At 50.3% G+C, this 24,302-nt stretch overlaps 1 protein-coding gene across 1 annotated transcript in view; it reads left to right on the forward strand.

Moving 5' to 3' along the window:
* POLE (DNA polymerase epsilon, catalytic subunit) overlaps positions 1 to 24,302 on the forward strand; it is a 54,643-nt gene that overhangs the window by 21,697 nt on the left and 8,644 nt on the right. The window contains exons 21-43 of the mRNA XM_060119705.1: positions 40 to 188; positions 1,228 to 1,320; positions 1,565 to 1,709; positions 3,944 to 4,101; positions 4,483 to 4,678; positions 5,309 to 5,523; positions 7,034 to 7,136; positions 7,574 to 7,654; positions 7,768 to 7,890; positions 13,321 to 13,533; positions 13,769 to 13,978; positions 14,239 to 14,382; positions 15,777 to 15,917; positions 16,124 to 16,277; positions 16,354 to 16,460; positions 16,684 to 16,860; positions 16,967 to 17,190; positions 17,325 to 17,545; positions 17,796 to 18,000; positions 19,123 to 19,296; positions 20,229 to 20,354; positions 22,067 to 22,199; positions 23,668 to 23,851. Coding sequence (XP_059975688.1) covers positions 40 to 188; positions 1,228 to 1,320; positions 1,565 to 1,709; positions 3,944 to 4,101; positions 4,483 to 4,678; positions 5,309 to 5,523; positions 7,034 to 7,136; positions 7,574 to 7,654; positions 7,768 to 7,890; positions 13,321 to 13,533; positions 13,769 to 13,978; positions 14,239 to 14,382; positions 15,777 to 15,917; positions 16,124 to 16,277; positions 16,354 to 16,460; positions 16,684 to 16,860; positions 16,967 to 17,190; positions 17,325 to 17,545; positions 17,796 to 18,000; positions 19,123 to 19,296; positions 20,229 to 20,354; positions 22,067 to 22,199; positions 23,668 to 23,851 — 3,676 coding nt within the window. The remainder of the gene's footprint in view (positions 1 to 39; positions 189 to 1,227; positions 1,321 to 1,564; positions 1,710 to 3,943; positions 4,102 to 4,482; positions 4,679 to 5,308; positions 5,524 to 7,033; positions 7,137 to 7,573; positions 7,655 to 7,767; positions 7,891 to 13,320; positions 13,534 to 13,768; positions 13,979 to 14,238; positions 14,383 to 15,776; positions 15,918 to 16,123; positions 16,278 to 16,353; positions 16,461 to 16,683; positions 16,861 to 16,966; positions 17,191 to 17,324; positions 17,546 to 17,795; positions 18,001 to 19,122; positions 19,297 to 20,228; positions 20,355 to 22,066; positions 22,200 to 23,667; positions 23,852 to 24,302) is intronic.

Raw genomic sequence — 24,302 nt, forward strand, 5'->3', positions numbered from 1 at the left:
CTCAGGTGTGGAGAAAGAAGCTCTCTGTGTGGGTCTCAGGTGTGGAGAAAGAAGCTCTCTGCGGCGGTGGAGGTGGGAGAGGCAGCGGAAGCAAAGCGCTGCAGGAACATGGAGGTCCTTTACGACTCCCTGCAGCTGGCTCACAAGTGCATCCTCAACTCCTTCTACGGCTACGTCATGCGCAAGGGGTAGGCTCCTGCCCGGGTGCCTGGTGGGGCCGGTGGGGCTCACAGCTGAGATGCGTGGGGCCCATGGGCACGAGTGAGAGGGGAGTGGCAGGGCCCCAGTGCAAGGAATGTGGGAGAGCAGGTTGGGTAGGGGTGGAGGTCACGCTGACTCAGAGGGTCCTGGGCATCAGGGGGGTCAGTACGGCTGGACATGTTCTTCTGAGCATCCTGGGCTTCAGACAGCGGTATGGTAGTTTCTGGCATACGACTAGTGAGGGGTGTAAATAAAGCCTTCTGAGAAGTCGAGAAAGCCAGGAGCGGGTGTCCTAAAGCCCCATGGAGACTGTGCCCGGGGTCGGGGGCCAAAGGGAGATGAGGCAAGGTGGGGCCTGTGTCCGTTGGACCGAAAACCAGGTGGGTGGGGGCCTCGGGAGAGCAGGTGATCGAAGGTGAGGCCTAGCCCCTGTGGTTGGAGACTGGGAGGCTCGGCATGGCGGCCTGGAGAAGGGGAAAGGTGGTGATGGGGCCAGGGACTGGTCTGAGGGGGAGAGGGCCTTGATTATCTGTTGCTGCTTTTTAATGGCAGAGAGGGAGGGGCTGAGAGCAGGGCTAGAACCAGAGCAGAGTTCCCTGGGGCAGGAGGGCCTGGCCTCAGGTTGCTTGACACCTCTGAGACCTGGTGTGAACACTGAGCCAGGTAGGCTGGTGTTTTCCCTGAGAAGTCAGGGGATGAGAGTGGGCTTTGGGAGAATGGAGAAGGCATGAGACGGTGCCGGGGAGAGTGGGAGGGGACTCGGGGACACACGGCCGTCTGGCGGGTATTGAGAGTCCTGCTGAGCTGAGGTTGTGAGCTGTTGCAGTGGCAGCATGCTGCATCCTTCCAGAACTTTCCTGAGCAGAGCCCTGCACCTTGAAGTAGGAACAGAGGAGTGTCCTCAGCACAGAGCTAAATTCCACCTTAGTTCTTCCCTGCTTCAGATGTCCCCTCCTCCCAGCCCCAACTCTAACGACCCTCTAGAGGGAGCCCCTCCCACCCCCCTGCTGTGACTGTCCCTCCCAGGGCCCGCTGGTACTCCATGGAGATGGCTGGCATCGTCTGCTTCACGGGGGCCAACATCATCACCCAGGCCCGGGAGCTGATTGAGCAGATCGGGTGAGTGCTGCGCTTGGTCAGATGCTGAGGCTGCGTGGGGCGTGGCCTGGTAGGGGAGGCCGGATGGCTGGGGGAGAGAAGGGACAAGTTGGTGAAGGTAGAGCTGGAGATGGGCAGGTGTTTCGTTCTGTGGGTTCACGACCAGGGGGAGCCTTGTCCACTGTCAGGACTTGACATGGGGTTCTTGCTCTGTAGGCATCGATGTCCACCATCCATGTGGTCTCATTTCTCTGTTTCCCTGAAGGAGGCCCTTAGAGCTGGACACAGATGGGATATGGTGTGTCCTGCCCAACAGCTTCCCAGAGAACTTTGTCATCAAGACGAGCAGTGTGAAAAAGCCCAAGGTGACCATCTCCTACCCTGGGGCTATGTTGAACATCATGGTCAAGGTGAGCCTGCGTCTCCAGTGAGGGGCTACCGTCTGGGCTTGGCTTCCTCGTGCCACCTCTCTGACGGGGATTGGGGAAAGGGGGTTGGGCTGGCTGTCACCCTGACATGCTCCCCTTCATGACTTCAGGCCACCCCGTCTCCAACCTTCAGAATGTTTTTCTCTAGCCTGAGCATCTGTCCAGAAAATGCTATGCTCAAAAGTTACCTGAGTTTACATTCGCCTTCAGCGTAATACCCAGACTTAACAGAAAAATTGTAAAAATAGAACAGAGAATTCCTGTATATTCTTCAGCCTGCTTCCCTTAATATTAAGTAAGATCTTTTATAAACCGCAGTGTAATTGTCAGAATTAAGAAGTCACCTTGGCACCACACCATAACTCAACTACAGCTGTATTTGGATTCCCCACTTTTTGCAGGACTGTGCACTGCGTTTGGGCGTCCTGTCTCCTTAGTTCCCTCCAACCTGGCAGCCCCTTGGTCTCTCCGTTCTGTTATGACCAGGACACTTCGATACTGGTCAGGTGCTTTGCTAACTGACCCTTACTTTGAATTTGTCTGTTGTTGTTTGTTATTAGACTGAGGTTATTTGGGGTTTTGGGGGGAACACCCCGGAGGTACATGCCCTGCGTTGGCATTCTGTCAGGGCATGGTGTCGGGACCTGCACTCCTGCTGCCTGCTGGCTTCCCAGTGTCGCGTCATTGGAGTGAGTCAGTGAGTCCACACTCCCAGGAGGAGTGGCAGAGTCTGGCCACATAGCAAAGCCACCACTGTAATTAGTAAAGACAGTGGAGGAGATACTTTTGAGGTTCTGCAGACATGCCGTTTCGCTTGGAACCTTCGCCCCCTGGTTTTAGCGCTAGCAGTGGTCTCGTTACAGCAGGCATCACTCTGCCCAAGGCGACTCTAGTTCCCTCATTCCTTGAAAATTATTCATCGGAACCTTCTGTAAGGAAGAGCTGTCACCCTTCTCTCCCACTTATTCCCTTGCTTGTCTCTTTATTGAGTAATTTGTTAGGTCAGTGTGGGTTTGTGCATGTTTGTTCTGTTGGGCCACAACCCAGTTCTGTCCTGGCATTTTTTGTTACTCAGCTTGTTCCCCTTTGGCCGCTGGGGGCTCCTCCGTATTCACCCCTGTGTCCTTGAGACATGCCCCGTTCTGGGGTTTGGGTTTGGGTTTTTTTGGAGTACTTTCTTACTTCCTGGGACTACAAGACACTCCAGCCTCATCTTGTATTTCTCCTGTCCCACCCTGGAATCAGCCATTTCCCCAAGGAGCCTGGCTTCCTTTTATTGGAGAGTGGTGTTGGAAACCGAGACGGGGTGCTGGGGTGTCACTGCTGCTCACAGCAGATTGGCTACGAAATGTGTGTGTGTATAATAACCCTGCACACATGAATGTATGTTTATTTCTCTCTTTATCTGCATATGTATTTAAAAATATATAACATGAGTCTATTGATATATCCTGCTCCAGTCTATTCTCTTTTCCTTATTAGTAACTTCTGTCTCCTGTTTCTAGTTTTCCTAATGTATTTATTTATTTGTTCAACCCTAGTATTTGTGTCAAGTAGGTTCAGAGCCATGTGTCTGTGAGCAGAAGCTCACCAGCTGCAGTCCAGTGTTTTGTCTTTAGTCTTACACCACCCAGGCAACACAAGGTTTGCCAAAGTTTCTTAAGCCAGCCCTCTGGCAGGGTTCTGTCATGCAGCGATAATGGAGTTAAGCTCGTTTGTCCCAGCCTGCAGGCTCTCTTGGGGTCACCCTAGATCCTGGTTAAATGCTTTTTAATTTGCTTACAGTAAAATTCACTTTTTACAGGGTGCGGTTCTGTGGGTTTTGATTCACACATAGAGGTGTGTGTCCCCCACCACAGAGCAACACAGAATAGCCCACTACCCCAGAGGTTCCTGGGTGCTGCCCCTGTGTCAGCCCTTCTCCTTACACCCAAACCTGGCTCCCCAGCATGTCCTTTGTGTGATAGTTTTGCCTTTTCCAGCGTGTCCTATGAAGGGAAACATGCGTGTAACTTTCTGGACCAAGCAGGATGCACTTCATTTTATCCACATTGGACATGTGTCAGAACTTGATCCCTTTCTCTTGCCAAGTGGCGTCTGTTGTATGGAAGAGCCCCAGCTTGGCTGGTCCGTCCACCCCTTGGAGGGCAGCTGGTGGTTTCCAGGTTTGGACGATTACATGTGAGGCTGAGCCTCTCTTCACTCTTGCTGTGCAGGAAGGCTTCACCAATGAGCAGTACCAGGAGCTGGCTGAGCCTTCCTCCCTCACCTATGTCACCCGCTCAGAGAACAGCATCTTTTTTGAGGTTGACGGACCCTACCTTGCCATGATCCTTCCAGCCTCCAAGGAAGAAGGCAAGAAACTGAAGAAGAGGTAGGAATTCCACAGACTTTATGCTTAGGAAGGGAAATGGATAGATTAGGTTTAACAACTCCTCTAGGAAATTGACCAGGAGCCAGGATGGGAACAGACCTCAGCTCTGGTTTTTTGGCCTTTTTGATTCAATTTGGAAAGCTGTTCTCGACACTCATGCTACCAGCTCTGTTCTCCACCTGTTATATCCTGGTTCTGCAGATGGCAGGCCCTTGAGGCATTTTTAGTTTGGAGAAGCTAACCTCAGGATGGAGAGATGTTTGCTGCTTGATGGATGCTAGAGGGGAGGGTAAGAAAGAGAAGGAGGAAGGCCGAGGGCGAGGGGAAGCAGCAGCCAGCCTCCCGGCGCTCCTTCTCTGCTGTGCTTGCCCGTGTTTCTAGGTACGCCGTGTTCAACGAGGATGGTTCCCTGGCGGAGCTCAAAGGCTTCGAGGTCAAACGCCGTGGGGAGCTGCAGCTGATCAAGATCTTCCAGTCCTCAGTGTTCGAGGCCTTCCTTAAGGGCAGCACCCTAGAGGAGGTGTATGGCTCTGTTGCCAAGGTGGCTGATTACTGGCTGGACGTGCTGTACAGCAAGGTAAGGCCACCCTCCTCACCTGGCTCTGAGGGTCCTGCAGTCAGAGAGGGTCCTGGTGAGCAAGGTGACAGGTGAACTCAAGGCTAATAATTCTGATGGGATCCCACGACTTCCTTAGTTCCAGGGCCTCTCAGAATCCCCCCTTAACTTCTATATCCAGTGAAGGAAACAAATAGCATGATAATGAACGAATTGTAAGCTGTTTGTCCTCAGATAGGCCCCCTGGACTCCTCATCACTGAAGAAAGCTGCTGGCTCCTCAGTTGGTGCAGCTGCTGTCCAGCTGGCCCGTGCCTCTTCTCCCTCCTGGTTCCTCCTTTCCCCATCTTGCTTTTCCTTTTAGGAGAAAAATCAATTCTCTGTCTTTTCTCTTTTTCTGCAGTCTTCGTGCTGGTAGCTCAATAAACCTTTCTTGATATTTTTCTGCACAGTTTCATAAAACCAAAGGTACGGTTTTGTGCGTGGTGTAAGTGTTGCTGTTTGCTGGTGTGACACAGCCCTATTACGCTGCTGCCTTCAGCTCATCAGGCTAGAGAAACGCAGACTTTCACCTGGAGGAAAGTCTCGGCTAGCCTTACGGTGGTGCTCCCTTCTTTCTGTGTGACATTTTGCCCATTGCCTCTTTCTCCAGGCAGCTAACATGCCTGATTCTGAGCTGTTCGAGCTGATCTCTGAGAACCGTTCCATGTCTCGGAAGCTGGAAGATTATGGGGAGCAGAAGTCTACATCCATCAGCACGGCCAGGCGCCTGGCTGAGTTCCTGGGAGATCAGATGGTGAAGGATGCAGGGCTGAGCTGCCGCTACATCATCTCCCGGAAGCCTGAGGGGTCTCCAGTCACAGAGAGGTAAGGGTTTCCAGTATTAAGGAAGGAATTCCTTAAGGGTCTCGTATGCTCACATTGAAAACCCGTATCTGTTGTGGAACCTCTGTCCTTCCATAGAGAGATGAGCTTCCTTAAACAGTACAGGGAGAGATTTCCCTGGTGGTGCAGTGGTTAAGAATCTGCCTTCCAGTGCAGGGGACGCGGGTTCAATCCCCGGTCGAGGAACCAAGGTCCCACATGCCGTGGGGCAACTAAGCCCGCATGCTGCAGCTACTGAGCCCATGCGCTATAGAGCCTGTGTGCCGCAAGAAAAGATCCCCTGTGCCGCAACTAAGACCTGATGCAGCCAAAAATAAATAAATATTTTTAAAAAACAGCTCAGGGATAGTCAGGATTTAGAAGAGGGAGGAACTGGGCCTCGGACCCCCTGCAGATCAGATGACAGGAAGGCTTTCTGGGGCCCTGGTGGGACCCCTGAGAGGGCGTGGTGAGCCCGTCCACCTGGAGCCCGGAGAATCTGGGTTCTTGGGAGACCAGACTGAGAGCACCCTCTCAGTCAGGTATAGGGGAGTGGGGATGTCTTGGAGGGTCTGCTACGATGGGCCCCATCACAAGGTCCATTTCAGGTTTAGGACAGGACTCCAGATCACTCACACCCCCGAGGAGACTGACGCTGCACTTTTTGAGTTGGGATGATTGAATCACAGCTACGTGTTACATCACTGATAGAGCAAGAAAAGCAGACTGCAGGGTGACACATACAGTGTACTTCCACCTGTTTAAGTTTACACACATAGAAAGTACTCTTCTTTTTTTTATGGGTACACAAAACAGTTCTATAAAGCAGGCATGGGATTGATAAACACCAAGAAAAATACTGTGTTTACTTCTGTATGAGGAGGGTCAGGAGAGCTACACTGGGGACTTCATCGTCATCTTTATTTTTTCATCCATGAAATAAAAATGGCAGGGCCAGTTTGATAGGACTAGGTGGTGGGTGCACAGGTGTCTGTTGTGTTCTTTCTAAGTTTCTTCATGATATTTCACAATAACAAATACTTCCTCCAATGAAAGAAAGAGGGGTAGTGACAGTTGCCCTATTGCTTTGCTAATCATGTGAAAACTGGCTTCATTTTCAGGTGAGCAGGTGGGCTCTCTAATATTTTACCCAATGAATAATAATTTTTTAAGTGTTTAATTACACATATGCACATGAATGTATAATTTATGTAAGGACACTTGTATAATAGCTCTGTTAACAGTGGCCAGACACAGACCAGATGGCCAATGGTAGGGGATTGTACATTAAACCGTGGTATTTTAATATGATGAAGTATTGTTTAGTTATTAAGTATGGTAAACATCAGATATAGGTATAGTTTATACAAATAACTACAATAAATAAGAACACAGGTTACAAAGTAGGTCACAATAACTTATTTCCACGTAGAATATGTGTGTACTTGATAAGTGCTAGACCGGGTTTAGGGAGATTTTCACATTGGTGAGTTTTGTGTCTCTTCTTGCCCAGGGCCATTCCACTCGCCATTTTCCAGGCAGAACCCACGGTGAGGAAGCACTTTCTCCGGAAATGGCTTAAGAGTTCTTCCCTTCAAGACTTTGATATTCGGACAGTGAGTGCTGGTTTTTTCCTACTCTCAGAAGTTTAGGAGGAAAACTAGACAGGGCAGAGTATCCCTGACTCAGGTCTCCTTTTTGTTTGGAGACTTCACTCTTGATTTCCTCCTTTCTGTTATGTAATGAATGAGGAAATAGTTACATTTTAGGGCAAAACTGGAGAAGCTAAATGTTGGGGAGGCCCTTTTAACTGTTCTCTTCTTGGATGGACTAAGGCTTGGTGTCTGGCACAGGGTTCTAGTGCTGGCTTGGCCCCCTACTAGCTCTGATCCTGGGAGAGTCATTTACACTCTCCACTTCAGTTTCCTGCTCTGCGAAATGGGACCTTTTATCTTAGAATTTCTAAGAGAGTTAAGTAAGACATGCGAAGCATGCTGCTGCTGCTGCTTTTCTCTCATACACCCCGGTTGTTGCTGGCTTCCTGCATGCTCAGATTCTGGACTGGGACTACTACATCGAGCGACTGGGAAGTGCCATACAGAAGATCATCACAATCCCTGCGGCTCTGCAGCAGGTGAGGTTGAGAACTGGTGGAAACAGGGCACAGTGTGACCTAAAAGCTACAGAAACCTGGGCCTGGCCCAGACTAACAGCATCAGACAAATGATCGATATCACCTTTATGTAGGTGAAGAACCCAGTACCACGTGTCAAGCACCCTGACTGGCTGCACAAAAAACTGCTGGAGAAGAATGATGTCTACAAGCAGAAGAAGATCAGTGAGCTCTTCGTCCTTGAGGGCAGGAGACAGGTAATGGGGCCTGGCCCAGGGCAACAGAGGCTGTGACAGTTGGTGCTGGGCAGTGTCCCATGGACACACAGGGCACCAAAGTCTCCACACTGCTGTCCATAATTTTGGATGCTTCCTTCCATTCAAGCATTTACAATGTTCTTTTTCTTTCTGAAAATGTACACATTGATACTTTATCCTTTAATTCCTCCCAATGTTCTTCTTTTGCGATAAGAAACGTTGTGAATCATCAGTTTAGGGTGAAGAACTATGTGTAAATGGAGGGTGTACTAATTAGACTCAGTGACTTGGAATGCATCACTATACCTTGAGACTTCAGTTGTCTAAACTGTAAAAAAAAAAATCTGTTAGAAACTCCAAAAAATACTGAAGACAGTGTACTGAAAAGCATAGCTAAAATGAGAAGAGCAAGAAGAAAATTCTGAGGTGCTGAAAATGAAAAGTGAGCTTTAAACCAGAGCGGTATACAAACTCACCTGCTAAAAAGCAGATTCTCAGATTGAATTTTTACAGTCTAACTTTATCTTATTTATAAGAGCTATACTTAAAAGGGCTCAAAATGATTAAAAGGGTGAAAAAACACATATCAGGTAAATATTAACCAAAACAAAGCTGATGTAGCTATATTAATGCCAGACAAAAAAAATATTTACGCCAAAAAGTATTAGTAGGGATAAGGATGGTTAATACTGAAAGTCACAGTTCACTAGAAATATGTAACAATTCTAATAGTTTAGTTTCAAATTAAATAATGTAAAAATTACCTAAGTAGAAGAAATTGACATCTAATCAGTTTGAGATTTTGACACATCTCTCTCAATTGATAGATCTAGCAGACCAAAAACTAGTAAAAATGTGTACAGTTGGAATGACACAATTGCTAACTAGATTTAATAGCTAACTAGATTTAGTTAACAAATAGAACCTCGCACCCAGTAATTAAAGAATACACATTCTTTTGAAGAACACCTAAAATAAGACTGTATGCTGCAAAATGCATTGCAACAGATTCCAAATAATTTATATACAGACCATATTGTTTGGAAACTAAAAAGAAATACATTTATCATAAGTAACTCATGGATCAAAGAAGTCACCATGGAAATTAGAAATACTTACTGATTGGAAATACCATCAAAATTTGTAGTATGCAGCTAAAGAGGACTACAAATAACACATAATCTATTTAAATGCATATAACAGAAAAGAAAAACCAGTAGAAAATTAAGTAAGCTTGTAGCTGAAAAATTCGAAAACAGTAGAGTAAACCAAGAAAGTAGAAAGAAAGAAGTTATAAAGGCAAGAGAAGCAATGAATGAACAAACAGTAAAACCAAAACCATGATCTTTGAAAAGACTTATGAAATAGACAAATCTTTGTCAAGATGGGTATTTCAGGTTTTGTTTTAATGAAAACAGATTATCATTGCACATATAATAAAGCCTGAAAATAAATAAATAAGTATTTACCTTTCCTAAACAATTGGAAAACTTAGATGGAATGGATAGTATCCTAGAAGAATTATTCAAATTAACCTAAGAAAAAAATAGAAAAACTGAATAGAACTTTAACCATTAAAAAATGAATCATAGGGCTTCCCTGGTGGCGTAGTGGCTGAGAGTCTGCCTGCCGATGCAGGGGACACGGGTTCATGCCCTGGTCTGGGAAGATCCCACATGCCGCGGAGCGGCTGGGCCCGTGAGCCATGGCCGCTGACCTGCGCGTCCGGAGCCTGTGCTCCACAACGGGAGAGGCCACAACAGTGAGAGGCCCGTGTACCGCAAAAAAAAAAAAAAAAAAAAAAGAATCATAATTAGAAAGAAACAAACACTGGACCCAGATGGTTTCTCAGAGGGATTTTACCGAACTTTTTAAACAAATTATTCCAGAGAATAAAAAAAGAGGCTCCTTAGCTCATTTGGTAATCTTGCTAACACTTGTTACCTTGGTAACAAACTGACTGGCCAGGAAAAGGAAGGAGTGTTATAGGCCATTGGCAGTTACAAACAACAGGTACAAAAATAGTAACAAACTAGATTTTGCTCTGTATAAAAACAGTAACATTGTGTACAAGTAGGACTTATGCAAGGAATGGCAGGTGTTAACTTTAGAAATCTGCTAATTCAGTTAATTTTAGGAAAAATCTGTTCATCATCATCATCAAAAGAGAAGACTTATGGGATCATCTCCAATAGAGGCAAGAAAGAGCATTTGATAAACTTTAGTGTCTGTTCGTGATAAAACTTTGAGCAGGCAAAATCATAAAAGATGAGATGTTTCTCTGATAAAGTCTCTGTCGAAACTCAATAGCACACATCATATTTAATGGCACTTTAGAATCATTAAAGTTGAGGAACAGGAAATGGATGCCTATTACCATCACTTCTGTTCAAAATTGTTTGGAAGTCCTGGCCAGCATAATTCAACAAGGAAAAGAAGTTAAATTTTAAGGATAGAAAAGCATAAAACTCATCATTTGCAGGTGATATAATTGTTAACACAGAAAATGTAAGGAAACCCAGGAATTGTTTTAATAAGACATTTCAGCAAGATCATTAGATACAAAGCTGATATATAAAAATCTGTAGCTTTGTCTTATACTAGAAACAATTAGGATTTTTTTTGTTGTTTATTTTTGGCTGCGTTGGGTCTTTGTTGCTGTGTGCAGACTTTCTTTAGTTGCAGTGAGCAGGGGCTACTCTTCATTGCGGTGTGTGGGCTTCTCATTGCAGTGGCTTTTCTTGTTGCAGAACATGGGCTCTAGGCCTGCGGTCTCCAGTAGTTGTGGCGTGTGCGCTCAGTAGTTGTGGCTCTCGGACTCTAGAGCGCAGGCTCAGTAGTTGTGGCACATGGGCTTAGTTGCTCCATGGCATGTGGAATCTTCCCACACCAGGGCTCAAACCCGTGTCCCCTGCATTGGCAGGCGGATCCTTAACCACTGCGCCACCAGGGAAGGCCGGCATGCAGGATCTTAATTCCCCAACCAGGTATTGAACCTGCGCCCCCTGCAGTGGAAGGTGGATTCTTAACCACTGGACCACCAGGGAAGTCCTGCAAAAAATTTTTTGATGTAACTTGAAAGTCTAATCCTAAAATTCATATGAAGAACAAGTATAAGAAAAACAAAAACAATTTTGAAGATTAACAAGAGGAAGCTTGTCTTAGTATGTAACAAGACACACAAGAAAGTCTTATTAAGGCAAGACCATACAGCAGTAGCACTAATAGGTACCCTAGAAACAGATCCAAATAAGTATGGGAGCTTGGTCTATCACAGAGGTAGTGTTATACATTATTAAGGAGAATGGAGTGCTTATTCAATAAATGATACTGGGGGAAATGTTTTTTCATATTTCAAGAAGTAAGTAGCTATCTCACACTGAGTATGAAAACAAATTCCAAATACAGATCTAAATTGAAAAAGAAAACAACTGTTTAGAAAAAAACACAGGAGGCTATCTTTATGATGCTGAGGTAGAAAGAGCTTCTTAAGGCATGCATAAAAAACGATCACAAAGGGAAAGACAGATAAATTCAATTAATTAAAATGTAAATTTTCTGTAGTCTGAAACAAGAATGGCAGAACGTTGGTATTTATTGAATCTGAGTTATAAGAGCATGGGTATTCATTACTTTTGTAATTTTTATAATAAGAAGTAAAAAACACACACACTTTTTATAGCACAGAAGTCACCATAAAGAGACAAGTCATAATTCGAAGAAGATATTCAGAATGTACGAAAGTTAGGAATGGTCCATAAGCATGTGTATATTTTTCTGTTGCTTCTGTAGCAAGTAATCCGAGAACCTCGCAGCTTAGGTAACACAGGTGGTTTTGTTTTCTGGGTTTTGTTTGGCTGCGCCGGGTCTTCGTTGCTGCGTACGAGCTTTTTCTAGTTGTGTCGAGCAAGGGCTACTCTTCGTTGCAGTGTGCAGGCTTCTCATTGCGGTGGCTTCTCTTGTTGCGGCATGCAGGCCCCAGAATGCGTGGGTTTTAGTAGTGGTTGCAGCGCGTGGGCTCAGTAGTTGCGGCTCGCGGCCTTTAGAGCTCAGGCTCAGTAGTCGTGGCGCACGGGCTTAGCTGCCCTGCAGCATGTGTGATCTTCCTGGACCAGGAATCGAACCCTTGTCCTCTGCATTGGCAGGTGGATTCTTAACCACTGCACCACCAGGCAAGTCCCACAGGTGTGTTATTATCTTGCACTTTCTGTGGCCTGTGGTTCTGGAATCTGGGGACAGCTTATCAAGGTCCCCTGGCTCAGGGCCTCCCACAGACTACAGTCACATGTCATCGGGACTGTGGTCTCATCTGAAGGCTTCCCCAGCAACTGGGGAAGGAGGTGCTTCACTCTGGTAGCTGGTGGCAGGATTCACTAGTGGAGCCGTCCTCATTTCATTGCTCCATGGACCTCTCCAGAGGGCAGCTCACAGCCTGGCAGCTGACTTCAGAGCAAGCACTGGCTAAGAGCCAGAGAGAGTGCCAGCAGTTCAGAGGTCACTGCATTTTATAATCTAATCTCAGAATGACATCCTGTCACTTTCGTTGTAATCTGTTGATTCGAGGCAGGTCACTGGGTCCAGCCCACACTCAGGAGGGAGTCATACAGGGGCATGAACAGCTGGAGGTGGGGTCATCAGGGCTATTTTAGAAGACTGACTGCCCCAGGGTCAACCCCACTATCAGGTAAATGAAAAATGAAATATTTAGATACCACGTCACACCAAAAAATGAGTATGGTGACACCAACTATTAGCACACGTGGGGAGATAGGAGCTTATCTGTATCTCTGGTGGGAGTGTGAACACAAGGTCTTCAGGCAGCATGTGGAAGGATGGTTGTTGATGAACCCAGCTTCTAGTTCTGAAAGAGTAGAAATTAACCATTCTTCGTTTTAGAATGTCGTGGATAGGTAAGCTGATTTATTTGCATAATGGAATATCCTACAGTTAGAATGAATGGACAATGTCCCCATGCATCAATAGGGATCAATTTCAAAAATACGTTATTGAGTAAAACAAGTTGCAGTAGGATGTGTACCATGAGTCTCTGTTCGTGTAAAACTGCAGCTTAAAGTAACGGTATATGGGTTTATAGGGATGGAGTAAAAGTTCAAAATGTGTGGGGAGTGGTAGGCACTTTGCTTGGGGGCTGGGAGGGAGAAACAGGGGCCTTTACCTACTTTTTGCAGGATTTTATTTCTCATGAAGAGGAGAGAGTTCTGGAGCAAGCACAGAAAAATGTAAACATTCACTTCATAATGGTGGTGCCTGAGTGACATTTTCTGTCTGACCTTTTCACTCTTAAAAGTTTAAAAATAGATTAGCCTGTAAATGAATATGTTTGCATACAAGTATTTTACCTTATTCAGAGGTGCACTTATGGTGGATTTCTAGAGAGAGCTGTTCTAAGGCTCCTTTGGATCTTTGCAGGTGGGCGTGGCACAAGCTTCAGAAGGTTCCCAGAGCCTTGGCGCCCCCGACATGGAGGACTTCGGCCTTGTGAAGCCGCTGCACTCGGCAGTGCCCGTTGCTACCAAGAGGAGGCGTAGCCGCTGGGAGAGCCAGGAGGAGTCGCAGGACCTGGAGCTGACTGTGCCCTGGCAGGAGATCTTGGGGCAGCCTCCGGGGCTTGGAACCACCCAGGCAAGAATCCTCAGGGGGAGGAAGCAGGGACGCTGGTCAGGCCTGACCTGTGACGAGCTGTCTCCCTGCAGGGTCTGGACCCTGAACTCGGGCTTGACCCCTGAGCAGATTGGAGAGATGTACCCAGTTTTTACAGAGCGCTTGGGGGCTGCGAGGGTTAGTTGCTGTGGAAGGGTGTTTCTGTTTCACTCGTGCTCAGCTGTATTTCCTGTCTCCTCCTCTTGACCTATCCCAGGAAGAGTGGCTGGTCTGGCTCCAGTTCCACAAGAAGAAGTGGCAGCTACAAGCTCGACGGCGCCTTGCTCACAAGAAGAGGCAGCGTCTGGAGGGGCCAGAAGGTGCACCGAGGCCTGGGACCATCCGAGAGGGGCCCTCCACAGGGCTGGGGGGCTTCTTTCGAAGAACTGCTCGCAGCATTCTGGACCTTCCGTGGCAGATTGTGCAAGTGCGGACAGCTATCGGTGGGAGGGCGGGACACCCCTGAGGGCAGGAGCGTGGCTTCTGGGAAGGAAAGCATATCTGGGTGGCTCACGATCCTGGGGACCTGGTCTGGAATGGAGCAGGAAGGGCAGGGCTTTACCTTTGTGCCTCTGTGACAGGGCCTGGTGCTGGAGGCCACCTGGGAGATGGCCTGTCCACAGGTATTGAGTGCCTTCTGTGACACGGTGAGACACGCACTGTTGTGCGACCTGTGTTTCCTTTCAGATCAGCGAGACCGGCCAGGCTGGCTTGTTCAGGCTGTGGGCTGTCATCAGCAGTGACCTGTATTGCATCAAGCTGAACATTCCCCGGGTATTCTACGTGAACCAGCGGGTGGCCAAAGCGGAGGAGGGCCCTTCCTATCGGAAGGTACGGGGGGCAGCTGGTGTTGCTGATCACTGAGGTCAGCTGTCTGCTCAGCCTCTGAGGTGGTCTCCACTATGGAGGAGGCCACGGAAAGACCTGGTGAACTTTGTGACCTTGAGCGAGGTGTTCTGGAGCCTCCATCTCCTGAGAACCTTCTTGGGATGCTGTAAAAATTAATTGAAATGATGCGTGAAGCGCCAAGTGAATGCTCAGTGGCGGAAGCTGTGGGTGTCATTGTCCTTGCTGCGCCGTCCTCTTGCATCTGACACCCATGTAGCAGGGAAAGGACTGGGTGGACATTAGTCAGAGGCTGCAGACTCTGTCTCCATAGGCTCTTCTGATGTTAACAGCTTTATTGGGGTCTAATTCATATGCCATACAGTTCACTCATCTAAAGTGTACGGTTCATTGGCTTTTAGTGTATTCACAGGGTTGTGCAGCTGTCTCCACTGTCAATCTTAGAACGTTTGCATCACCCGCAAAGAAACCCCGGGCCCCTTAGCAGTCTCTCCCCTCTCCCAGCCCTCAGTAAGCACTGGTCCACATTCTACCTCTAGAGTAGCTTCTTGTGGACATTTCACATACGTGGAATCCTACAGCAGGTGGTCCTCCTCTCAGCCGTGGTGTCTTCAGAGGCCGGTCTCCCAGTTAGCTCCACCCAGAGCTCATTCACTGAGCAAATGAGCACGTTTCTTGGTTGGGTGCTAGGAACCGATTAACAGGTTGATGTCTAGTTGAGGAGATGAGATTCGATTATTGGTAACTGGCAACTAGACAGAGGAGGCTTCTGGAGAAGGTGAAACTCGATTCCGACCAGAAGATTCAGCAGAATATGGATCTAGAGAGAGGACGGGGGCGGTGTTGGGCAGCAGAGGACAGATGATCTGGCATTCTGTAGCTTTCTTGGGTGTGATGTGATGTAAGTTTGTAGGAGGACATCCTTCCTTGTAGGGTATTTTTCCCTTTGGGCACCCCTCTCCTGCTCCCTCCTCGCCAGGATTCCCACACTCTCTGGCTGCGGCTCCTTTCCTAGTCTTCTGTCCAGGAAAACATGGCTTCTCTTGCGGTTTTTGCTTCCTGCACCCTTAAGGTTAAACCCAGGAGAGAAAAGAGGAATATAAAGCGGGGACACTTGCCCCTCACAGTCTGGGAGCTTGTCTGCTTTTTAGAAGCCTCAGGCAGCTTCTTGAAGTTATGCCCAGACCTTTTCATTTTACTCATTGGGAGAGATGGGCTGTAGGGGTTTACTCCATGGTTGTGGGCACCAGAGGTTCTAGGCCTGTTTAAACGACGCATGTCTGTAAGAGTGTGCGCACATGTGTTTGCCTGTGCATTGTAGCACACATTACCACCTAGCTCAGTTGTGGGGTGAGGTCATCGCCATATTGTGTCACCAGGTGAATCGGGTCCTTCCTCGCTCCAACGTGGTCTACAATCTCTATGAGTACTCGGTGCCAGAGGACATGTACCAAGAGCACATCAACGAGATCAACACTGAGCTGGCGGCGCCGGACATCGAGGGCGTGTACGAGACTCAGGTAACTGTTTTCCCAGCTGAACTGTGCAAGGATCTTTCCGGATGGAATAGGGGGAAACAAACCCCATAGAGGCACGGACAGGCTAGCAGCATCGGCTGTGGACTCCACGGACACAGTGAATTTCAGCAGCATGTCTGCCGAAGATGGCCAGGGGCCTGTGCCCTCCCCCGTCAGCCGTCACACCACCCTGTCTGCCCCCCTTCCAGGTTCCGTTACTGTTTCGGGCCCTGGTGCAGCTGGGCTGTGTGTGTGTGGTCAATAAACAGTTGGTGAGGCATTACTCAGGCTGGGAAGCAGAAACCTTCGCTCTTGAGCACCTGGAGATGCGCTCTCTGGCCCAGTTCAGCTACCTGGAACCAGGTATGGCATGTGCCAGCCGCCCTTGCTTGGCCCGCCTCCCGCTCATCTCAGGGTGACAGGCCATGTCCTCCTGCAGGGAGCATCCGCCACATCTACCTGTATCACCACGCGCAGGGCCACAGGGCTCTCTTCGGCATCTTCGTGCCCGCACAGCGCAAGGCGTCTGTGTTTGTGTTGGATACCGTGAGTTCCGGGCCAGGCCGTGGGCGAGCCTCGCTGGGGGAGGAGCATATCCCTGGGCACGAAACTCTTGCACCCCTGACCCCACTGCTGCCTTGTTTCCAAAAGCCTTTGCTCAGGGATTAGAAGTGGATCCGCAGAGGTAGCCTGGCCACCCATGTCCACTCAGGGCTGCCCACTTCCTTCCCTGTGGGGAGAGGCGCCGACCCGGCCCTTGTTTGTCTAGGTGCGAAGCAACCAGATGCCCAGCCTCAGTGCCCTGTACTCAGCCGAGCACAGCCTCCTGCTGGAGAAAGTGGGCCCTGAGCTTCTGCCCCCTAGCAAACACACTTTTGAAGTTCGGGCTGAAACAGACTTGAAGATCATCTGCAGAGCCATCCAGCGCTTCCTGTTGGCCTACAAAGTGCGTGCCATCGGGGTCCCACGGCGTGGGAGCCCCCTCCCTCCTCCCTCCCTCCCTCCTTCCCTCCCCCGGGCCGGGTCCACCTAGTTTCCTTCCCTGCGCCCAGGAGGAGCGCCGTGGGCCCACACTCGTCGCTGTCCAGTCCAACTGGGAGCTGAAGAGGCTGGCTGGTGAAGTGCCTGTCTTGGAGGAGTTCCCGCTAGTGCCTGTCCGTGTGGCTGATAAGGTTAGCTATGGGGTCCTGGACTGGCAGCGCCATGGAGCCCGGCGCATGATCCGGCACTACCTCAACCTGGACACTTGCCTGTCACAGGCCTTCGAGATGAGCAGGTGAGCCAAGTGCAGGGGTGTCTCTGGCCATCTTGGTTGTCGCTGGCCTCACGGGTCTCTGGTGGCAAGTCGGCCTTCCCCGCTTCCCCGGTTGTTGTCCCCTCCTGGCGCTGGCTGACCCCATGCCCCTGCAGGTACTTCCACGTCCCCGTTGGGAATCTGCCAGAGGACATCTCTACCTTTGGCTCCGACCTCTTCTTTGCCCGCCATCTCCAGCGCCACAACCACCTGCTCTGGCTGTCTTCCACATCACGCCCTGACCTGGGCGGGAAGGAGGCTGACGACAACCGCCTCGTCATGGAGTTCGATGACCAAGCCCCTGTGGAGATCAACAGTTCAGGCTGTTACTCCACAGGTGGGTTGGGTGAGGCACTCGGGGGCCTGGGCTGCTGTCCCTGACGCTTGTTGCTGTCTGTGCTGGTGGGAACGCTCAGGCCTGTTGGGCCGGGAGCTTGGGAGCCGAGCCTGCAGGGCTCTGCGGGTGTGTGCTCTGCAGTTGGCCGCCCCCAACAGCAGCAGCAGGGATTTTTCTGAGACAGTGCTTGCTGGGGTCGGGCTCCGCACCCAGGAGGGGTCAGTGCACAAGCGGTGTCGTCTGTGCGCAGTGTGCGTGGAGCTGGACATTCAGAACCTGGCTGTCAACACCATCCTGCAGTCTCACCACGTCAATGACATGGAGGGGGCCCACAGCTTGGGCGTCAGCTTCGACGTGATCCAGCAGGCCTCCCTGGAGGACATGATCACGGGCCATCAGGCTGCCAGCGCTCCCGCCAGCTACGACGAGACAGCCCTCTGCTCCAGCACCTTCAGGTATGCAGGCGCTTGCGACCCTGAGAACATCGCCTGACCTTTTGTTCTTCTTGTGCCCTCTCCTCTCCAAAGGCCGGACAACAGTTTGGGTTCTAGAAGGAGCAGTAGAAATCCTTTTATCTTCTGTCTTTGTTTCGGAAACTAAGAGCTAAGACAGTGTCACTGGGGCTTCCCTCCGCCTTGCCAGAAACCAGCATAGGGCCAGGCCCCTTCCTCTGCTCATGGGTCTTTTGCTGCCCTCCAGGTATGGTTGACAGTTCCGGGTGCTGCGTTCTGGCCCCCTTCCTGTGGCCAGAGGCGTGCCTGCAGGAAATCGCCAGTTTCCTTGGGGTGCGGGTCTGTGTCGAGTATCTGCTGCACAGTGGGTTAAGCCACACAGAAGGGGGTGCGAATTGCAGCGGTGACACGGGCAGGGAGCACGTGTGCTCTCCACAGCCCACCAGGTGATATGACTGTGGCCCGTTGTAGAGATGAGGAAACCGAGGCCCCGTGCTTGCGGTCGTGCTGCAGTTGAGGGGAAGGGTTGGTGCTCAGGAGCAAGTCTTGGGATTCAAGAATGGTTTTCTCCAACCGCCACTCCTGTTACCTTCTCACAGAAGGCGGGCAGAGCTGGAGGGAGCGGGCTGCAGGCCAGGGGGCTGGTGGAAAAGAGGCTCAGGGGCCAGAAGGCACGGGTGTGGTCAGGGCCAAGGGCTGCTGGGCAGAGAAGCGGCCCGCTGTGCCCGAGAGGTGGTGGCAGCAGAGCTGCCGTGGCGAGGGGATGGCTTCGAGCCACCTGGGGCGACGCAACCAGGGCAGTCATGGCGAAGCCGATCGTTAGGCCCGTGACTGGCCCAAGGGAGGAGGGCCCTGTAGGTGTCTGTGGTGAGTCTGCTCCTGGTTCTCCCAGCAGGTGAGGTGCCTTCTTGAAGGGCACCCCTGTCTTCTCAGCTCTGTCCTGGCACCAGCCATAGGGAAAACTTGGAAGGTTGTGTTGAGCTTGGTGGTGTTGACGGGTGCAGATGAGTCACGGAGGGCCGAGGGATGGATCTGAACAGCGAGAAGGGGGGGACAAAGGTGACAGCAAAACAGGGAAGAGCTGGTGCCAGGACAGAGCGGGGCGCCCCTGAACCCCTCCTGCAGGATCCTGAAGAGCATGGTGCTGGGCTGGGTGAAGGAGATCACGCAGTACCGCAACGTCTACGCTGACAACCAGGTGGTGCACTTCTACCGCTGGCTCCGGTCCCCGTCCTCGCTGCTTCACGACCCCGCCCTGCACCGCACGCTGCACAGCATGATGAGGAAGCTCTTCCTGCAGTGAGTGCCGCCCGTGGCCTTCTCCGGGCTCTGCTGATCCCTCAGTCCCCAAACCAGAAAGACGGCAGTCAGCACCTCTGGGACCAAGAGCCCACTTGAACCATAGCGATCAGATGGGTCCCAGGAAGAGCTTAGCTCCATCGCAGCTTCCAGAGACACGCTGTGCGATGCATAGTCTTTGCTGCTTTTTCATGAGTCATTGTACACTGTGCTCGTGGTTCTGCCCCTCGCTTGCCTTCGTTAACAGTGGATCTGAGAGAGCTGTGTGTGGATGTGCCACGCTAGTGGACATTTAGTTGCTCCCACCTGCCACAGTGACCAACCATGGAGTGGCCTTGTACAGATGAGGTCACGCAAACATGTCTGTAGAATAGTCTCCAGGAAGTAACGCTGTTGCAGGTCTGCTTGATATTATCAGATAAATCTAGATGGGTGAACACCAACTTGATCAGTATTGTCAGAGAGCTCCCTGTGAAGATCGTACAGTTGGTTGCGCTGTTAGCCGTGATTGGGAGTGTATGTCCCGCTCCGAGCCACGCCGCCATGGGGGGGATTATTGCCAACCAGATGGGATGAAATGCTCTCTTGGTATACCCTTAATATGCAGTCCTTATTATGAATGAAATTGGACTTCGTTTTCATATGCTTTGCCCATTTTTCTGTAGATTTGGGGGTTTTTTTCCCCTCATTAATTTGTATGAGTTCTTTCTAGATAAAAATTAGCCATTTTTCTGTGATGTGAGTTGCACACTTTTTCCTCAGTCTTTGTTTTTGGTTTTGTTTACGGCAGGGTTTTGTGATGCAGACCTCTTGTTTTTTGTTGCTTCTGGGTTCTAAGTATGTTTTCTGCTTCAGGACGATCAGCTTTTTTCTCACAGTGTCTTCTGGTCTTCTCTGGTGTCTTGACCGTTGATTCTGAACTTGGTCTGCAGGCTCATTGCTGAGTTCAAGCGCCTGGGGTCATCAGTCGTCTATGCCAACTTCAACCGCATCATCCTGTGCACCAAGAAGCGGCGGGTGGAGGACGCCCTTGCCTACGTGGAGTACATCACCAACAGGTGTCAGCATTCCTGTACCCTTCGTTCATCTGTGTCTTATCTGATCCATTCACCTGCTGTGACAGCCTCAACATGTCTCGTAGCATGGCTCTGTTGGTAACGAATGCTTTCTGCCTTAGGCTGTCTGAAAAGCCTTTATTTCACCTTCCTTTTTGAAGGATATTTTTGCTGAGCATAGAATTAGATGGATCTTTTTTGAAAGTCTTTTTTTCCTCTGTTTCTTTTTGGATAATTTCTGTTGTTATGTCTTTAAATTTGCTGATCTTCTGCAGTGTTTAATCTGCCATTAATCCCATCTAGTATATTTTTCATTTCACACTGACAGTTTTCATCTCTAGAAGCTTGGTTTGGGTCTTATACATCTCTAGAGTCTAATTAACATGTTCAGTCTTCTCTCTGGTTTATTTTAACACATGCAATACTGTTCTAATAACAGGTTTTTTTGTTTTGTTTTTGTTTTAATTAATTAATTATTATTTTTTTTGGCTGCGTTGGGTCTTCCTTGCCGCATGCGTGCTTTCTCTAGTTGCGGCGAGCGGGGGCTACTCGTTGCGGTGCGTGGGCTTCTCATTGCGTTGGCTTTTCTTGTTGTGGAGCATGGGCTCTAGGCACATGGGCTTCCGTAGTTGTGGCTTGCGGGTTCTAGAGCGCAGGCTTAGTAGTTGTGGTGCACGGGCTTCGTTGCTCCATGGCATGTGGGAACTTCCCGGACCAGGGCTTGAACCCTTGTCCCCTAAATTGGCAGGTGGATTCTTACCCACTGCACCACCAGGGAAGCCCCTAATAACAGTTTTTTTTGTTGTTTGTTGTTTTTTTTTTTTGCGGTACGCGGGCCTCTCACTGTTGTGGCCTCTCCCGTCGCGGAGCACAGGCTCTGGACGCGCAGGCTCAGCGGCCATGGCTCACGGGCCCAGCCACTCCACGGCATGTGGGATCTTCCCGGACCGGAGCATGAACCCGTGTCCGCTGCATCGGCAGTCAGACTCTCAACCACTGTGCCACCAGGGAAGCCCCCTAATAACAGTTTTAATTTCTGTTCTGCTCGTTATTACATCTCTGTCAGCTCTGATTTGTCTTCAGTTGATAGATTCTTCTCCTTATTATGTGTTGTGTTTCTCTGCTTCTTTGCACACCTGGTGATATAGGATGGGATGCCAGACATTAAGAATCTTGGCTTGTCCGTTGGGTACTTTTGCATTCCTGTAAATATTCTTGAGCTTTATGTTATGTTACTTGGAAACAGTTTGATCCTTTGGGGCATTTTTTGAGATGTATAGTCAGAGCCAGAGCAGTGTTTAGTCTAGGGCTCATGATTCCCACTGTTGAAGCAAGACTTTGTGAGCACAGCTGCGCATGCCTCTGAGTTACGAGGTCCTGACAGCGGCAGGAAGCAAGCACCCCAGGCCTGGTGTGGTTTTCTCACACTTGCGCGTGATCCATGCTCTGCTGAATGCGGGGTTCCCTCTGTGCCGCTCTCGCCTCTCGTGCCCTCAGCACTGGTCCCTGTCGCCCCTCCGGGCTGGATGCAGACGTCTCCTTAGTATTATGTTTATCATTCTCCCTGGAAACCTTGAGGGATGATAAAATGTGAATCTACTTTATATCCATTTTTAAATAAGTAGAGGGTTAAACAGATAATAAAAGAAGGAAAGTGGGGGAAAGGGGGAAAACTATTGATTTCATTTAAGCAATTTCTGTTTTGCTTTTTTTAGCATCCATTCTAAAGAGATCTTCCATTCTTTGACAATTTCTTTCTCTCGATGCTGGGAATTTCTTCTCTGGATGGATCCCTCTAACTATGGTGGAATCAAAGGAAGTGTTCCATCTAGTATTCACTGTGGACAGGTAAGAGGTACCCAGTCTTAGAGAGCAGAGGTTGGAATCTGAAGCAGCTTTAGGGTCCACGTTGGTCCCTTCAGTGCACACTTGGGGGTCACAGGCCGAGTGCCAGGCACACGGTTCTAGGCCCCGGTCATGTAGTCCTTGCTGTCACAGAGAGTGTGAGGGCAAAGATCACGAACAAGCAAACAAGTAGATGTAGACGCCAGTGTCAGCAATGGTGAGGGCTCGGAGTAAACAAAAAGCAGGGTAGCAATAGAGAGTGAGCCACAGGGGAGGGGCCGATTTGGATGGGGAGGTCGAGGAGTCCTCTGAGGGGGTGACGGACCTGCAGCGTGAGGCTGCCGTGAGTTACGGGACAGACAGAGACAGTGGTCACAGGGGTGGGCAGAGAGCTGGCCGGGGCCAGGCCACTTGGGCCCGAGGGCTGTGATGGACACTTGGCTTTTAGTGATGGGGAGATTCTGAGTGGGGGAGTGTCAGGGCCTGACTTCCACTTGGATCCTGAGTGGACAGCACCGCAGGAGGTCAAGGTCTGAGTGGAGCCTGGTTAGTGTTGGCCCAGGGGAGGATGCGGGGCAGGGTGGAGTCAGGGAGAAGGACTCCGCTGGGCATTGCAGGTGGAGTGGACGGGCCAGCGGAATGAAAGTGGGGTGACGCCCGGGGGCACAGGGGCGATGTCTGGGCGAGTAGGTTGTGGGTGGGCCTGTGCTTGGGTGTGTGAACCCCGATGGATGGGGCAGGAGAGTGAGTGTGGGGAGAGGGGAGCTGTGCTTGGCTGCGGCGTGTGGTGTTGGCCGAGCCTGATGTTTGCTTGACGTGCACAAGGTGGAGATGCAGAGGTCAGGTGGTGGCAGGGGCGTCTGGGGAGGGGCTGGGGGTGGGGATTTGGGGTCATCCCAGCTGCTGAGCCTGGCAGCTGGGGCTGGTGAGAACACCTGGGGGTGAGCGTGGGTTGAGAGGCCTGAGTCCCCCCAGGGCAGGTCCCCATGGAGGAAGCTGCCAGTGGGTAGGGAAACTGGGGGATGGGGCCTTAGGCATCAAAGGGAGAGAAGCCCCAGAAGGAAGGAGCTGTGCTGCTGAGAGCAGATAGGAAACAGAGGGCGCACTTGGTGCTGGGGTTGGGAGGGCCACTGAGACCACGATGGGAGAGAAGGAGGCGCAGGCCATGTAGACGAATCAAGGGAAGGCAGTGGTGGCTGCTGCTCTGAAGGAGGGCGGCCGTCAGAGTTCAGCTGTTGAACATTCTTCCCTTCCTGGGAGGTGGGAGTTGAATAAGTTTAAAGTGAATCCTCTGAAAGAGCAAACGAGAGTAGCAGTACTGAGTGCTTCTGTGCACCAGGCACGTTCCATAAATGACCTTATTCTTAAAGCCGTCCTGCAGGAATCTCACCTGGGCTCAGGGGGCGAACACGGCACCCGCTGGGCGGTGCTGCTGTGCGCAGATGTGACTGGGGTTGTCTCTGTGTCCCAGCAAGACTCCCTCGAAGAGGGCAGAGCAGAGGGGGAGGAGACTGAGGAGGAACCTGAGGAGGGAGAGGAGGAGGGAGGTGCACAGGAGCTGGATGTCGAGGACCTGCTGGAAAACAACTGGAACATCCTGCAGTTCCTGCCGCAGGCAGCCTCCTGCCAGAGCTACTTCCTCATGATCGTTTCAGGTGAGTCGTCCACACTCGCCATAGCGTCTGAGCCACGCAGTGGGAATAACGTGGCCCTGGTGGGAGCACATCCAGAGTCGGGGGCCCTGAGGGGTGCCCTGGCTGCACAGCACTGTGAGAGGCGGAGAGGAGACCCTCGACCCCAAGCAGAACCTCACCGTGAGGAAGGCTGTCCTCCCCGGGGCGTCACGAAGGCTTCGTGGCCCTGCCCCCGAGGTTTGTGCGCGTGCACATGTAGTGATCAAGGTAAACTCCAAGTAGAAAAGTTTAGACACTTCCTGAATCGACTGCCCCACTGGCTGGTCCTTGAGACTCAACTTATGGTGTGAGAAAGTCCTATATTTCATCTGGATCTAAAGGTTTAGTGTTAGTAACACAACATTTTAAATTAACTATACTCCACCAAAAATTTTTTAAAAAGAAAAAAAAGGTTTAGTGTTACAAATCAAGT

This window comes from Mesoplodon densirostris, chromosome 15 (genome assembly GCF_025265405.1).
Source record: "Mesoplodon densirostris isolate mMesDen1 chromosome 15, mMesDen1 primary haplotype, whole genome shotgun sequence".
In the NCBI taxonomy this organism is placed as follows: domain Eukaryota; kingdom Metazoa; phylum Chordata; class Mammalia; order Artiodactyla; family Ziphiidae; genus Mesoplodon; species Mesoplodon densirostris.